General features: G+C 37.9%; 1 protein-coding gene across 23 annotated transcripts in view; it reads right to left on the bottom strand.

Moving 5' to 3' along the window:
* The window catches only part of LOC137287441 (CUGBP Elav-like family member 2), a 227569-nt gene that overhangs the window by 50342 nt on the left and 158783 nt on the right, over positions 1-18444 (bottom strand). For 11 of the 23 annotated variants that reach the window (XM_067819726.1, XM_067819713.1, XM_067819716.1 and 8 more), the window contains one exon: positions 10119-10291. In XM_067819726.1, coding sequence (XP_067675827.1) covers positions 10119-10291 — 173 coding nt within the window. Of the gene's footprint in view, positions 1-10118; positions 10292-16221; positions 16305-17989; positions 18095-18444 lie in introns of those variants that run through there. The other 12 variants (XM_067819721.1, XM_067819729.1, XM_067819733.1 and 9 more) reach the window with 4 other exon arrangements.

The raw sequence follows: 18444 nt of genomic DNA, 5'->3' as shown, positions 1-18444 counted from the left end.
ACTGAGCAGTGAAAGAATAAAGAATTAGGAATAAGAAATCGGTCCATGAACTGTTTTCATTGGCATTACTGCTTCTTGAATACCACCTTAAGATAAGGTTATGATTTCCTAATTATAATGTTGATAGAATCTCACCAAGAACAAAACTTTAGCAATCAGTAGGCATCAACCTGTACATTGATCAGAATACCCGTGAAATAATTCACATCATTCCGTTTGAGAATTCATCAGTGTGTCACTACATGCTCGCCCAGTAAACTTTAGACACTAGAAAATCATCCCTACTTCCTGATGGCAAGGAAGACAAGGCCTACTTTTCATTCTACCACAGCAAAATCATGCTTCTGCAAAATGTGTAATCAAGCTTAAGGCAACTTCATCTGCAGCTAGAATTACACCGCCCTTAATGCACAGATAAATTACCTGCTATAAAATGTTCACTAGAGCTTCCTCGGTTTTTCCTAAAGGTAGTCTTTTAACGCATTTAAACTGCTCATCGAGCCATGACCATAGGACGGTAAGAAGCACTCATTACCAAGGTTCCTGTGCCAGGATTGTGTAAGGGATATCGTACGCAAGGCCTGTTAAGCTTACTGAAAGCAAAAGTAGACTGACACTTTGACAAGTATGTCTATCATTTTAGAACAGACATATAAGGACTTCAGCGAATTCTCAGGTCAGGTTGACCAAAGGCATAAGGCATTTGTGACTATCTTAGTGTTGAGAGAGCTTCAAAATCTAGGCCCTGATTGAATAGTTATCAGCCTAACGTAACTGAAATGATGATAATCGGAAGCAATATTGTATCAAAAGACAAATGTTAATGAGACATCTACAACTTTGGCTACTCATCTGATATCAGAATCGTGGTAAATTTTGCTGGTTGAGAAAGGATGGTAAGCTGAGCTGGTAGGTAACACACACAACTAGTCTCTGAAATGAACATATTTTACAGAATAAAGACGATATTAAAAAATCAAATATGATGAAAGGAAACCTGAGACTTTCTTCATTTTCTGAAGCTGTGCATACTTAGACTTGCCACATTTTCTAGACTTGTGTGGGCTTTCTTGGATATATTTACTTTAAGGTCTGTATGACGGACTGGTATTAGGTGGAACACTAAGATAAATTCCACCTAAAATTGGGTATAAATACATGTTTGAGTGGTAGAGTCAGCAATGATTTTGTGTGGAGACTGTTTTGCTATGTGTTTTTCATGCAAGTGTCGATGACTGAGGGCCCCTTCAATGTGAAACACTTGCACGGCTGTAAACAGGATAACCGCATATCTTGTGAATGAAAGCAAGCATGAGTGTCACAACTGTTCACATATTTTCAATGCAAATATCATTTATCATCTTAATGGGGCCAACCAAGCACTTGTGCCGAATGGGGTGAACTCCCAGAACGTGATTCTGCCGTATGCCACAGGAGTTTTTAACGACCTTCATGATGCCTGCACATTACCCAACTCCGCAATCCTATTAAGCATGTTAAGAAATACTCAGAATTTGACCTTCTACAAAAATACCACCAATGACTGACACCTATGTCAAAAAAAAAAAAAACACAACCTGAAGAAAAACATGCTTGATAGCATCCAAAAGGAAGGGAAAATGTGTGAAGTGGTCTAAGTACAGCAGGAATGGTTACAAGGAAATAGCTGGGAGGTCTGACAAATTCATTACCACTCTTCCCTCAGGGTAAGAGAAACATGTTTATTCTTAGCACTGAGACAGTAAACTATGTTAACATGGCAATAATAATAACTCGAACAAACGGCTATATGAAAGTCAAATATCCTATGTCACTGCATGATGTACAGGGACTAATGTGTTTCACACAAAAACTGTCCATAAAAGTTCACTGATGAAACTATTTTGTTTGGAAACATGGTACAGTGAGTGAAGTGAAAGTAAATATTCCCAATATGTAACCTTAGCGAATGCAAATTAACTATTCTGATTGATTTAATACATACAACATAGCTTCTAGTTGCTCTCTGAAATTATGGGCTACATAAACATAATCTGATCTAATGACTTTTTAATGTACAATCCAAAATTTTCATCAGAAAAAATTGCTGATGGTCTGAGCAACAGTAATTATCTTGATAGTGTTATTTAAAAAATATGACAATGTTTTTGTTTCTGAAAAACATAATAAATTTCACCATAATAGAAAACACCATCAACAATAAATATAGTCTAATCTTTGTAATCCACCAAAATAACAATTAACACCCAGCAAAATGTTGCTAGGATGCCTGTTACCAAGGTAATTGCTGTTATTTTAGCAATCAATGATGAGATCCTGTTGTGAAGGCTTAGTTCAAAAGGCCAGTAATGACCAAAACACCACTATAGCTGGCACCCTGTGGATTTGCTTGCTGGCGTTATTACCATGAGCCAGGTGTGACCCAAGGTGTGAACACCTGTCTCTCATCCACACAGCTGAAGATGGCACAGAAGATTACACCTGATCAATATATGCACTACACTATGACATATGCATCAAGCTGATTGCGACACCTCATTTCTGACTTGCCATGAGAGTTGGTATTAGTTCTGCTTGAGATGAAATAAGTTTCATGTGTATATTGTCTTCTGTGCACACAGTGCTGGAACGATGCATCAGACTATCGATGGAGTTCAAAGAGAAAAAATCATTGCAGTAGTGGACATTATTTTCAGCAATAGGACTTGTTTGCAAGCCCCTGTGATTTGGCTCTTGTTAACTTTCTGTATTATGATATCTCATATGCCAACCAAAAACAATAAGTATTTTACCATGGTAAGAGAGTTCATTCTGTTTTACACCTAAGAAGTATATGACACTTTCAATTTGACCCAGGTTTTCCTTGCTTTTTGACTGCAATTGAAATGAAATTTGTCTCCTATTATTGTTGTAAATTGGTTGAAATCTCACAACTAATGATTGCTTCATTGCCAAAGAACGATCATCGAAAAAATTGGTTAGCACATTTTTCATTTTTCACATTTTACTATCCAAGTTGTTATGGCAGATATGTATAACATGATGAAACTTGCTAGTTTAAAGTGATGATTAATATATCGTGAACATACACCTCCTGGAGTCTTCAAGAAATGTCGGTCATGACTTTTCACTTTTCACTGAAATTAAATTTCTAATACATGAACCTGTGTTTGACAACTTCGTGCGAGTGACATCCCTTTCCCTCTTTATATGTATAAGGATATCCGTGTAGGCTTGTTGAACCCAGGATGTTTTATTTTCAGCAATACAAGTCCCTGTGTAGTCTGTTGTACAGACCCTGAAGTATACATATCCGAGAAAGCCCATGCAAGTCTAGAAAATGTGGCAAGTCTAGACTTCCATAGCTTCAGGAAATGAAGAAAGTCTCAGGGCTCCATTTCATTATATTATTTTTTTTCACTATGAACGTTTTTTGCAGTAAAATATGTTCATTTCAGAGACTAGCTGTTAGTCTAGCCCCTGTGATAACAAGCAAATTCTGAATACACCACATTGCAGATGTTGTCCACTACAATGTTTACACTGGAAGTTGGATCCAGTGTAAATTAACCAAAGAACATTTAACAAAACCAAAATGTCACAACTTAGATGAAGAACACACTGCAGTATAATTTCAGTTTCAATCCTATAGCAAGAAGTTAAAAGTGAATCATTTGCCTTTCGTGTTTCACCAGTGATACAACATCCTTCACTCATGCAGACTTTACAATCACCAGTCTCATGAAACATTTGTCATCATACATGAACACAAATGTTGACATATCTGTTCCACTTCTACAGATAAATGGGACCTCAACATCTACTGTCATCAGGCCATGATGACATAAGCACCCGATGACATTTATCTCCAGAAACATGATGAGGCTTGACTGGCATTAAGATCACAGTGATCAATTTGCTTATGGAAATATATAATATTGATAAAAAGCGGACAGGTAACAATGATCAGATTTATTTCAAGTCCAAAAGACATCACCATATTGATAACACATTCATGAAGGGACAACTACTGAATACAGCCTTGTGGACATAGTTTAAAAGCTGTGTGTAAAAACACATGGAACTTTATGTACACTGTAAATTAAAACTCCATTTCATTTAAAAACTGTCAATGGAATGATAAATATTTTCAGATTGATAATCATCAAAAAGTCTTCCCATCCATGTTATTTCCCATAAACAATCCCTAACAGTTTGCCCTCATCCTCGGTATCTCCAGGGTCTATGTTCCGAAAAGTCTCCACTAAACCCTGGACGCATCTATGGGTCGGCCCGATAATTTTATTACCTCCCTTTGCTGACTCCGCTTTCTCACAATAGCCAATCAGAGTGGTCGCCGTTATAACCGAATTTGCCAGTGTCAACAAAGGTAGCAGTTGCAACTGCGAAAGTTTGCTCGCCGAGTGACTCACAATTTGGGGAAATCATACATGCAACTCTATAGGTCTGAAACCTTTTTTAAAACATATGCAAGAAATCCATCTAATACTTTCAGAGAACCTATGCATGGTTTGTTTGCCAAGTTTATTCGGTTAGAGAATTTAAAAAGCGAAAGTGAATTGTGATTGGTTCGCTCAAATTCCCAGCGTAGGCACCTGATTGGATAAAAAGCCAGCCAAGGGAGGTAATAAATTTATCGGGTTGAGCCGTAGATGTATCCAGGGTATAGTGGAGACTTTTCGGAATGTATACCCTGGAGATATCGAGGATGGTTTGCCCTTGGAGACACATGCTTCTAAAACTGTACGCCATTACTACAACACTCCAATAAACAGCAACATTTATTTTGTTGTTTCATTGATTCACAGTATTCAAAGTAGCATCATGAATACAGAATCTGAATAATTGTTTTTCATCCATTACATTAAAAGTAACAATGTTTGCTTATGTGATAACAGCTAACAGACTGTTTACCAAGTGTGAGTGACTTCAGTAACACAAAATTAACTACATTCTTCCTACAACATTGATTAGTAACTTAAGAGAATTTTCCTTAAAAATTACAAAGTAGCAGATTATTTGCTTCTGCTGCTGAAATGTCATATCAACTCCCCTGAAACTACCAGTGAAAGCAGCCATATTCAAATATTCATCTTGTGGCTGGAGAATTAAATTATGAATATGATATTATTCCCACACAAAGCCTGTAACATGCTCATTACGAGCCATATTCCCTAGTGCCAAGCATCACACATGTCCATGTTAGCTCGCGAGTACTGACATCACTGCTGCCACTACACCCAGAGGACCATAAATCCTGTTGACAGCTTCATGTGAATCACATAAGCAACAGTCAGTTCACAGCATACCAGAAATTTACCACAACTACACTTAGCCCACCCCCATCTTGTCAACATCCATCATGTTCCCTCACTCCAATATATTCTAACAGAGTACCCTGCATGGCATAAGATGAGTATCTTGCATGCATCAGGAAAACAGGCTGACAGGTTTGCACCTAAAAATATCATGATTTACATTTTTGAGAGCAGTTAAGAAACTTCAGCTCCTGCTGAATGTCACGAGTTAGAAGCAACATCTAACTTGCAGCATCCTTTGCTGAAAAATTAAAGATATCTTTTTGACCACCATTATTGTCACATCTTTGAAGGCTAAGCAATTCTATAAAAGTTAACCGTACAAGAATAACTTGATAGAAAACCATCATCATCTTTGGTTGCATACAGCAACAGCTTCTTTCAAGAAACCTGACATGTCTTCCTCCAATGTTCAGTATCAAGCTGAAATGAAAGCGTGTGGATGTGAGGAGGGATTAATTGATCCTTGGTTGGTGAGTAGAATGAAAATAGTCAACTTCAGTCACTAACAATTCCCACTGAGTAATGGATTCAGTTTTCCATGGGCTGGGGAAGGTATTGATCACATCAAGTGCAACACCAAGACCACGGAATTCATTTACTGCAGTGCATGTGGAGCCTGTCTGGCTGAGTGATATGATGCACACATGATGCACAGATAATGCACAGATGCTGCACCTAAAAACCTTGCCATAACTTCTAATCAAGTCTTGGGACAATTACTTCCCATCAGCCTCCACAAACTTGTGAAAAGCAACATAATAATTGCAGCAACATCTGTTCTCTGATCAAAAGTACAAAACAAAAACAAGATACATCAAAGTCAGTTTACTACATCGCCAAAACTGGTCACAAAACCCAAAATATACCTAACGACAAAGTTTTATTTCAATCATGGAATAAAATGAATTAGTTCATGAAGTCTGGCACATTCCTTTCCATTTGGCTTCTTTAACTGCAGAGAAATCTTAAACTGCTGTTCCTAATCTTGTTAAGTGTAATTTCATTATTGATTCCAAAACAATTCAAGCCTGATGGCATACACTCGATAATTCCCTGGTGTGTCCAGAGCGCCTGCTAGCAATGTTCAGAGAAGTTGGGGAGTAGATTTGGTGGCAGCAATGGAACCATCCCAAAGTCATCATTGCTAGCACATGTTACAAGGTCAGCGAGAACAAGCCCCAGGTTCTTCTCTCCATGCTATGGTATAACTCTTCATTAGTGCGTGGCTGTACGATGGAGATGCTCACAATGGCTGCGGCTACCTCTCACATAACTGAAGTATGTTAGGGACTCATCGAATAAATCAATACGTCAAATTCAAAGTAGAATGTTTCCTGCCTGACCCCTTGGGTTCTACTTGTGAATGCAAACAGCCATGTCATTAGTACCACTACACATTACACAACCTGAGACATGGAGCAGGGGGGAGGTATGACCCAGCACTTGAAGACAAATATTGACTGATGTGTTAGAACAACAAAATCAGGCATACATATACAACAATATTGAACCATCCAGTTTTGAAGATTAAGAATAAGACGTTTTAAAGAGAGAATAATTTCACATTATTTGTACTCTTTTCACCATAAGGGAAAACTTGTGGTTAGTCTTCAGCGGAACAACAAATTCATTGTTAAAAACGCATGGTTAATTAATACCGAGTGATTCAAGTTGCCTAAAGTCGTCACTCTCGTCTGCCAACGAAACCGCAGATAGGCTACATATCTGTCGCCAGAGCCCTGCAGTGACGTTATGTCAGAACAATTTTCTGTTCGTTGTATACATTTAAAATGTGTAACAAGCTCGTCAATTTGCTGATTTCCTGATGTCAACAAAGAGATTTGTTGCCATCAGATGCTCCTAGGTGTCAGGTGATTGTGTCACCATGCACAGAATTTCCAAAGACCCCTCAGTTTGTGCTCAATGGTTTTTTTGTGAGTGCGATGTAAGCACTGTGGAAGCCAGTATGTATGAAATCAGGTGCTTCGACAAATACTTAGCTTCCAAGATAGATGATAGTATAATTTAGATTTGTTTTCATTGAGATTAAAAGATTTTGCATGACAACTTGTAATAGCATGACAACTTGTAATAGCATGACAACTTGTAATACTGACACCCACCTCAGTCCCAAGAGTGAAATTGTTATGTTATAAGCAATGTCATGCAAAATCCTACCGTCCATCAATCAAATACATACTACCTGTAGAAAGTAGTTCAGATTTTGTAACTCAGTGAATACATTCCTAAATAGCATTTATACTCAGACAGGTGAATGTGTGCGACAGGGAGTTGCCATATTATAAAATCCTCAATAGCATTTACTCTCAGACTGGGCATCACCAATTTTTAAAATAGTGGCATCACGGTCTAAAGTCACTTTGAGAATCAATTGCATTATGGTTTGCTTTCATCTAGTTAAAAGATTAAAACTACTTCCTATTCGTAGTTAAATATGTTTTCGAGTCATGAACAAACAGATTTTGCCTGACATTGTTTGTAACACAACTACAAGAACAATTTTGACAGAATTGCCTATGAAAACAAGTTGTATCCTGGAAAATAAACAAAGCAAGTGACAAGATTAAATGGCAGAAGATTGTGAAAAGATTGAGCATTCATTTTTCAAAACAACTGTCATAACTGCAGGTTTAGACAAACCTATCATAGTATCAACAAGATAATCTACACTCGGGAATGTAGATGAATACTACAGCAACCAACACAGGAATACCTCATATTTCATCACGGAGGCACACCCTTCTGATAGGTTGAAATTTCATTCATGGGGAAGAATTGTGCACTGTCGCTAAAAAGGTTGAATTAAGGTAATTAAATGTCGAAATGATTAGTTTTAATGACACAGTTTCAGTTACAACAATGTGAATAAATGATTTATGGACTTGTATCTCCCTTGAGTATATGTGATCTTTAAAATAATAGATATCGTGGAGGGACTGGTGATTCACAAACGAAAGCAGCAAACAAGAACTCCGTGACATCCCGGAAATTCCCACCCTGTCAAATAAGTGAGTGAATGCTGTTTTATGATGACCACGAACATATCTTAAAGAAATGTATAAACAAAGTCTTCTTGTTTGACACTTCAGTAACTTCTACAATGAGAATCCAAATTCCCAATGCAAATGCAAATGAATCCTTTAACAAGTTTCCCCAAGAAGCAATAGATTAACGCAATACTCCTTTTTCAGTGGCATTAGTATAAGAAATATTAACTCAACTTATACTGTCTGCATAGCTATACAAGCAAAACTACTGGAAAGAAACTGAGCTCAATCTATCTGTATGTTAAGAGCCAGAACGAGTGTTTAGTTTACAGTGCCTTTAGCAGTATTCCAGCAGTATCACAACAAGGTAAAGAGATGACAATGTGCGAAAACACAAGCATACAAACTTTAATTCACCGTATAATCAGTCAATGACATCCATGCATGTTCTAGAACTTGTATTCATCCAGCAAGAATTGGCATAATGTTGACATACAAACACCTTTGGGACAGAAACTTACAATGAATACGATCAAACTCAAAGAAAGCAGATGAGAAACAAAGTAAATTGTGGTGCTCTGGACCTGTTACAAACAGAGTGGGCAACTGGTCACCTCACCCCATGAACAAATCTGGATATTTAGAGATTACATGGCTTTCATAAGAACAGCAGTTACGGAGGATTACACAGGATTCAAAGCATTGTAACGTGAGTGTCCAATATCCAAAGGCTAAGCTCATAAGGAAGGACAGGAGAGTTGGATGATTCCAAAATCAATGCAAACTCCCTGAGTCAAACATTATGGAAAGACAAAAAATGCTCGGGTAAATGGATTTCTATCATGAGGACCAAAGCATGAACAAGACCTCATCAACATCACAAGAGCTTGTTTACCTCGATCAGTGGAATCTATGAATAAAGGAACAATGTTTAATCTTTCTATTACCAAACATGATCATGGTAGCCAGTAAACAATACAGCAGCACCAGATACACAATAGGCTGATAGCATACACAACATACAAGCAAATTCCACGCAATCCAGTGTTTGACAACATAAGTGAGTGAGTGAGTGAGTGAGTTTAGTTTTACGTCGCATTTAGCAATATTCCAGCTATATGGCGACGGTCTGTAAATAATCGAGTCTGGACCAGACAATCCAGTGATCAATAACATGAGCATCGATCTGCACAATGGGGAACCGATGACATGTGTCAACCAAGTCAGCTAGTCTGACCACCCGATCCCGTTAGTCACCTCTTACAAGCATAGTCACCTTTTATGGCAAGCATGGGTTGCTGAAGGCCTATTCGACCCCGGGATCTTCACGGGTCGACAACATAAGTAAATCACAAACTTTATCAGTTACAGGTGAGGTGAAATGGGACTTAATGTCGTACTTCAGGATATTTCAATCATTTGACAACGTGCATGCATGTGTATGTGGATCGCCTGTACTAGCCCCTACTTCAGCTGGTTTTCTAGTGCTAGCTCACTGGGGCACCTTGCTGCAATTTAAGCATGACTCAGACACATTATATTGACTCCCAGCCGCCCAGACCTTGTTTTACTTATTAATGCTGAGCACCAGAGAGGGAACAACAACTACGATATTTTAATGTCTTTCACTATGATGTGGCTGGGGATCGAACCCCTGACCTTCTGTTCTCCTGGCAGACAAGCTAACCACTACACCATGGAGATCATTCTATCAGTTACAGGTAACCCTGTATTCCAGGTGCTTGAGAAGACATTACCCATTCCTTACCTTTGCTTTGACCTGTTGCTTTATCCCTTAGCACATTGAGCTGAAAGACTGGACCATACTCCTCAAACAGTTCTCGAAGGTCATTTTCGTCCATTGACCGAGGAATCTGACCAACGAACATTTTTATACAGTCCGGGTCTGGCTCGGTCTTCTGTGTTTGGGAATTCATATTTCTGAAAGACAAAATGAATCTATTAAATGGCTCTTCAAATGGCACAAAGACTTATCAGTCATTCCAAATGTAAACGTTCCTCAATTAAGAAAGATGCAAAACATGTTATCTTGGATACACTATCATACAGTCAATAAACATGATGGTTCATATTTGTTTCTTTCTCGAAACATATTTTAATAAAACACTGTCAAAAAAGGTACATTTATCTAGTCATATAGAATATAAGAAAACGTCAAATGAATCATCATTTAGCTTATTTAACAAGATAAACTATTACTACATTTTAAAATCATCATAATCCTCATCCAAATAAAACATGATAAACGAAACCTGATATATGTAAAACTATATGAGTGGTAAAGTATCAGTGTGTCAATACAAATAATTCAGGAGAGGACGGTCTTATCATTTGAGAGCTGATGAAATATTCATCCTGTTGATGCTCTCGTAACTAAGCTAATTCAATGGCTGGAGTAAGATTTCACTTGATACATGAAAATCTAACTGCTTCAGCAGCTTCCCATGACGTGTTTTTATTGAAAATATGCCATAAAACATTTAAATAGGTTTGCATGTAAATGAATCCTTGAACGCAACCAGACGTCTCTGTCAATCTAATGTCCGTCATCAGTCAGGTAGATGGAGTTGAAGGAAAACAAGTTTAGATAAGGAATAAGGAAGTTGAAAGAACTTTTCCCCACAGTGGTCAGAAATAATGAACATGGCCTAGTTACTGATATCCTTGATGGTTTACAGCCATAACACAATGGAGATCACAAACATGAGACTAACGAAAAGAGCATCAAAAGCTATTTATCAGTCCACCAAGTTGAGATTCATTTAGTTGCCATGGTAAGGGAAGTTTCACACTGGCTACAAATATGCCATGTTGCTTACAAAAATCAAGCTGGTCTCCTGGCATTACTAAATTAGTCCATGATGATAATTACTAGTCCGAAGACACGGGCAACATCAGAATCCACAGGAATTGATGACCATAGATTTCAAACTTGTACTAGCAGATCTTCAAGACTTTTCATATTACTGAATAAATAGCTCTAAAGATAGAAATGTGATTTACACAAGAACAGAAATTAACTGAATCAGATTTCATGTCCACATGATATGATGGCACTTTATCTGAAACAACACATTAGGGGTAGAATAACTGTCAGCCACTCTCAGTTGCCTCAGCTCTTTTTTCAACTAAACGTTAGTCGTGTTCGACAATTTATTGAATGTGACTGATTCTCCATAGGCTTTTGTAACCCATGAAGACTCAGGTAAGAAATGATCTTCACCAACACATGCTTGTCATAAGAGGCAACCTGCCAGATCTGTGGTCATTGGAATCCAATTATGTAGATTGATTCTCATACTGCTGATCGCTGGATTGACCCAGACTCAATTGTTTACAGACTGCTCCCAAATAGCAGGAATGCTGCTGAATATAGCTTAAAACTTAATTCACTCACTCCCCCATAGGTTTGTTATGCTTTATGTGGGTTTAAAGAATTAAGAGTGCTGTCACAACATCACAAATAACTGACCACTCCTTTCTGGAATGGCTCTTTTAACCTTCTCCTTTCACCTTTGCATTTGAAAACATGCTAGGAACCAATGTCTTCTTTGTCAAAAAATTCTTTAACGGCATACTACATGTATAAAGTACATGACCCATTTCTGGCTAAATCGACTTGAGGAAGTAATAGATCAAAATGCCCAGTTTACATGCTGGGAAACAAAGCAACACGTACCTAATATACACATAAATGACTGAAATTTATAGAGTCATAACACAAAGTTGCATTTTACACTGATTTAGAAATATGCCAACATGAGAAATGGCTCACATATTGTACCCATGTGAGGAACCAAACCCAGACCTTCCATGCTAAATACGTGTCTTTAGCTACTGAAGTTTACTTTCTTCTTTGCCATCAGATTAGCTGATATTTTGAAGATGAGACTTCAAGACTACAGAACACTAGGAAGCCAAACTGTATATTTGGGAATGCCATAAAGGTACTACAACACAAACTTACATCCGTACTGGTATATTGTCCAGCCTATTCCTTAGCAAGCTACCTGATGTGTCAGAAAACGTCCTACCTACCACAGTTGGTGAAGTACTCAGTATGAACACTGAAAAATAGTAATACTACATAAGCGCCCATGACTGCATGCTGTTTTAACATCAATTCCAGAAATTCTCCTTGGATGATAAGTTGATAACATTCAAATTAAGTATGAAAGTAAAGGTAGTGATAGAAACTAAAATCAAGTCCTTATGACAATAAGTATACAATAACCCATACAAATAGCAAATGTCAGCTTGTATTCAAAATGCCCAGCTTATTGAGCAGCCTGCTGAAAAAAAATATTATCAGTGCTCATTTGTAGTGCTGCAAGGGGTACTTGTCACCATTCTCATGTTGAAAGGTACATATCCAAGGGCACCTATATTAAAAACGAATGAGCCTATTGACTAACACAGCAAACATATTTCTTACTTAAACACCCTTCCATTCCAATAATCACTTAGTGAATGAGCATAGTTTTACACCTCCTTAAGCGATGTTCCAGCTGGGGACACCAGAAAAGGGCTACACACATTGTGCCCATGTGGGGAATCGAACTAGGGAATTCAACATGACAAGGATAACACTAAAACTTCTTTATATTACCCTGACCATGACTTACTGATTACAAAAAATCAACATAATTAAATCTGGTCCCATTTCTATAAACTACCAGTACCTACCTCACTCGATAGACAGTCAAGTACAAACATTTCAAAATTCCACTTCACTTCATGATGCCAGTACCATCAAGCTATAAGACTATTGTGATTTTCTAAATAGATCTGCACTGAATTTAATATATTTAGCAATTTTCTAAAGCATTCTTTCAGAACTTGTAGACCATGCATTTCACAAAGTATTGAAATAAATGAGACACAATACATCAATACAATTACAAATATGTTACCAAACCAATATTTCACATAACCATATGCTCCCAGACCATTGAGCATGACAGTATTAATACTGATTCAGTAAACTGAGTCTAGTCAGTAATGGAAAGGATATTACTTACAGAAAAGCAATATTTAACTGTAGGCATGTGGCTATTGTCACAACTGATTGATGAATTCCTAGCTGTCCTGGTTAGTTAATGAGGAACCTGCTGTATGAGGTTGCACCCTAAATCCTGAGATCCATTCAAGTACTGTAGATTCAACACCTTGGTAACTGTACTGTCAAAAGGGTTCATCTCAACCAGAAGTCAGTCAACTCTGTATTAAAAAACTGATGCTAGACCAACTCCCTGGACAGTTGGTCCCTGAACACAGGCGTGCATACAGTTTGGGGAGGCATATTACTGTTATGATAAACACTGATCTTGCTGATAACCCAGTTTCTGGTATCATACAGTAAGCTCTTTCAGAACAGCAAAAGAGATTTGCACTGACATCTGCATCTAGGTACCCAACTGTAATCCCACTGTAACCATATACATCTCACAGTCCCTGAACCACTTAATTTTCCCTAATGCCTGGCCTTCCCTGCAATGTTAAAGCCCTCCATGAAGAAAGTCCAGAATTTCCAACCTCACTGGGGCTCCTCTTGAATTTAAATGGGTTAATTGTTCCTATCTAACTTGATCATGTATTCAGAGACTAAGTGTTACTCTAGTCATACAGGGGCAGTGCCAGTTATGCTTCCTCCATCTTTCTTATACCGCTTCTGCTCAGTACCTGAAACCTGTTGTAATGCAGAAGATGTCTGCCACCTTGAAGTGACCCCTAGTTGATGGCTGGAGGCAATCTGTCCCAGGACTGTAGACAGGAATTACCCGCAAGGGAAGTTAAACTGTCATGTCAGTCAGCATTGTCCCTTACTTTGACATTTAACATCAACGCTTCCTGCTAACAAACCAATAACACAGGGGAACTGCGGCAGAAATGCATGCAAGAAACTGGGACAGCATCAAAAGTCATTTCACATACAGCTTTCAGTTTTCAGGCTCATAACCACAATGTTTAACAAAGGGTCAATAAAAGGTAAACAAAAGCCTTTCCTCAACAAAAAGTATCGTTAACAAATGTGTTTATGTCGAATCAAAGCGACCAATTTCCTGCTTCATATTTCCCCCTGGCCACTGAATCTGATTTGGGTGAGCAAAACACCCTTTCAATCTTTCTACGACAAACATATGCTGGCGAGTGTTTCCTTGTCACATGAGAATAATCCATACATACTTCTGAGTACAAACCAAACATTACCAAAATTAATACAGTACAGCAATGCCTTCCCTGATCAGAAAGCATTTGCTTTGTTACATCCTTCCATTTTGTAACCGTGTCCAACAGAAACCTTTCCTGTGCTCAATCTTCAAAAAAAAACAAAAAAATCATAAAAGACAAAACCCAAATGAGACAGTTTCACTAAACAGCAAAATCAGACCACACTGAACTTGAGTGAAAATGAGCAAAATCAATATCATGTAAATATGTTTTACATTCAGAAATTCATATCTATTTCAAGCTTGGTTGAAGGTTCATGATTCTGTAAAATTGATGTGTTCTCCCTCTGTGGTGCTAAACTAATGTGTTCTCTTGCTGTGGCGGTGTTATAATCCCATTAACAATAAATAATAATTAACTCTCTCAGTGGACTGACAGAGATCTTCAACTTTCTTCTTCCATGACTACAATGACAAATACTAGATTGGACAATGGTAAAAATGATTTATCAGTTTACTGCTGACGGGCTGTGTAGTCTCGTTATACAACTCAATGCTATGTGTAAACATAATAATTGAACAATTTGAAGAAAGATGATAAAATAATAGACTTCCAGGGAACTCTCTACAGGAAATGCATGAAAACCCAGGTCATAATTACTATTTCATATGTAGAATGGAGGCAGTACAAATTCATCAGAACAAAATTATTAAATCACACTGCGTCCGGCAATGCTTAGCAAGCTTCTGTGACAATGGTTAATGTTTCCTATCTACTGGTATGCCAAGCACAAACATTTCTTAAATTAACAAAATACACACACGGATTAAGACAGATGAGAGTTTTCCATTCTAAGAAATCTCATCAGGCTAGAGCATAACAGACACACACACTACCATTTTCATCAGACAAAACTTAACAATCCTGGGTCAGGTCACTGGTCAGGAGTCATTTTTCTATAAAAATGAATTGTATCATCAACTTTGACTCTGTCTGTAAAGTTTTAACAGACTTGGTGCCAACATTCTGGCAATCTTCAATCAGAACCTTCAATCATATGGCTTAGTCAGTAAAAATCCAGGACTGCTGAAGGATATCATGTTCAATGGTGCAGTCATTCTTCACACTCAGTTCAGTCTTAGAGTCCAATACCAAAGCATCAACAGCCACCTTTCAGCCTTTCCTATGGCACCTAGGTCTGTAAAACATGGCCATATCACCATACATTTGTGACTATTAAACCACAGTTCCCAGCTCCTCCTGGTTTAGGCCTTGTTCGGCATAATCAGTCCAAAGCTTACCAGTGCAAGAAATGATGTGGATGTTTGAAGAGTAGATTTATAAGGCTGTTTTGCATTGCAGACTACAAAGGGTATGAAACTGTAACAGTGCTTAAACAGGTACTTAATTTTCACATTATATTCTAAGATTTGCAAGATACTAAAACCTCAAGCAAATGTGAAAATAAATGGTTTTATGGCAAGAAACATTTTTGCAATAGTGAAAACAAGTTAAAATGAGATCTGAACTTATCAATGAGTGCATATTAAACTGAACACTGTTTTACAAATATTCTGATCTACTTATCACAAAAAGGCAAAGCATGTATGCCTTATCAGCTCAACCCTCAGAACAACCACACATTTACCAGCAGATCTTATCTAAATTTGGCAACTTACACCATAACTTCCATGTCTGTATCCAAAACACTCTTTCACAAGACGGATATTTCCAAATCTGCCAGCACAACCTCGGTCTATTCCTGATCAAAAAGGAAATACATGGATGTTTTAAGTTCCCTTCGTGACTGGTGCAGGTCTAAACAACCCTCTCCCAAATACCACTTTCTACCACAGAACAAAAGAGGTAGTTATTCATTCCTGATTATGAAGTAAGATTACCTTGAAAACACAGGGAGAGAATCTTATATTACATATTTCCATGTTGAGCCATACACAGAACCTGGCCAGCGCTAATCTCAAGATCAATGCCAGGCAACAAATCTACAGCATGAATTAGCTCAGAGCTACTTATCTAGATCTAATACAACCCTTTCAGAATCAACAATACAGGCTACTGGCTTGAAAAGCTTAGCAGAAGCACAAAGATTTGCCCCTCATGCCCTGGCGTGAAAGAGAAACATTTGGATTAAACTGTGATGTAAGGAGAAAAGACTGGTTGAAATGTAGATTCATTCTCCCTTGCATATAGTATAACTCAGTATATTGGGTTTCGACTGGCAACTAGCATGGGGATTTGTCCACTAGTGAGAATGGTATACCCGCCCACACCCATTTTAAAGTACTCGTTTGTTTAGTAAATTATTGGCCAAGGCTGTTGATAAATTACAAATTATGAAGCATAATAATTAAACCTTAACCGAAAGCAGACTCCTCTTATTGACAATAAAACTGATAAACATCCTCATACGAAAAAAATTACATTTTGCAGAAAAATATTTCATTTTCATTATTCACACTTACTGTTGTAGGTGAGCAAATATATAGAGCAGAAATGATGCCTGGCCTACAATTTGACATTATCAACAATGGAAGGGCATGGTATATCAAACATGATTAAATAATTTATTTGGACTAAAGTGTTTCTTACCAATCCTGAAGTCAGAACATTCAGAATACTACTAACAGATAGCCAAAGACTGCTAGCTTACTGCAGATTACAGAGCGTAGTTGCTCCCCGATGTCAGTTCTGACTGATGTTACATATTGTTTTATGCATGAACAGAGAACAAAATGGAATTATTTCCTACAAGTTCAAACATGCATTCCCGAGAGCAGACATCCTAATAGTGCCAGGATTGATTAGCTTCCCAAGTAATGATTTTTCACTTCGACTGCCAAACACCTGCTCGGAGGTTTCCCACATATCTCAACCCAAGCGCAGTTGCCATAATCTTGCCAGGAAAAAAGTTCGCTCTAGCCTTTTTTTCAGCTGGCAAAATCCTACAAGATGTAAGAATTTAGGACATTGCCGGGTCTCAGATAAAAATCTATTACTCTCGACCTTTCACATGAAAATTCATCTACAACCTGCTTCTTCGCTGACAACGTTCTAAATTTAGAAGGCGAATTGTCAAAATCTGAATTTGCGAACTTTGTAAATGTTGCTCTGACAAGCATAACGTAACTTACACATAATCTCTTAACAGTTCTAGACAGTAGTTTTAGTTATTCCCAAGCTACACTAAAAGCACTGTACCGCAACACCCTGGGTAGTTCTCAGGCATTGCTCGCTTCGATACAGCATTCTCCGCACTCAACCAGTGGCTAACTCTACAGTAAACACGAGTTGATATCGACAGTGAATTCTCGCTGCACAGTCAAAGCGAGACACTGCTCATGCAATATTTACAATATAAATGTAATCTACACACATTAATGTCGCTGCGAGGAAGTTTTTGTGGTTATTTGCCTTCGAAAATCTTACCTTTTATCCACGTGAAAACACACACAGACAGGACAGGACAAACACACAACAAAATGGCGGACGGCAATACCCACAATCCTCTAGTGCCCTAATCATATAGCGCGCATCAAAGCACGTGTGTGAACTCTGTTGGAAGGAAGATAGTTCAAGATACGCAACGAAATCTTTTTCTCTGACGATAAGGAAGATAAAATGAACCATATGACAGTTAACACGCTTATCGCTATACTAAGACGGTTTTAAACGCGCCTTACAACCCACAAAACGCAACGGACTGCAACTCAGTGAACCTATTTTATTTCCACCTTGTCTTAAATTACTTCTGGAGCTATAAAAAGAATGTGACCCGTCTCGGTTTATAGAGCAGAGTTGACCGAATATCATATCGTATACCTCTCACTAACTGAATAAAACCTCGATGATCGACTGTCAGTATATATATTAACAAAGAGATA

This window comes from Haliotis asinina, chromosome 6 (assembly GCF_037392515.1).
Source record: "Haliotis asinina isolate JCU_RB_2024 chromosome 6, JCU_Hal_asi_v2, whole genome shotgun sequence".
Classification (NCBI taxonomy): domain Eukaryota; kingdom Metazoa; phylum Mollusca; class Gastropoda; order Lepetellida; family Haliotidae; genus Haliotis; species Haliotis asinina.
The sequence above is the reverse complement of the archived record's forward strand: the minus strand, read 5'-3'. Positions and strand labels throughout refer to the sequence as shown.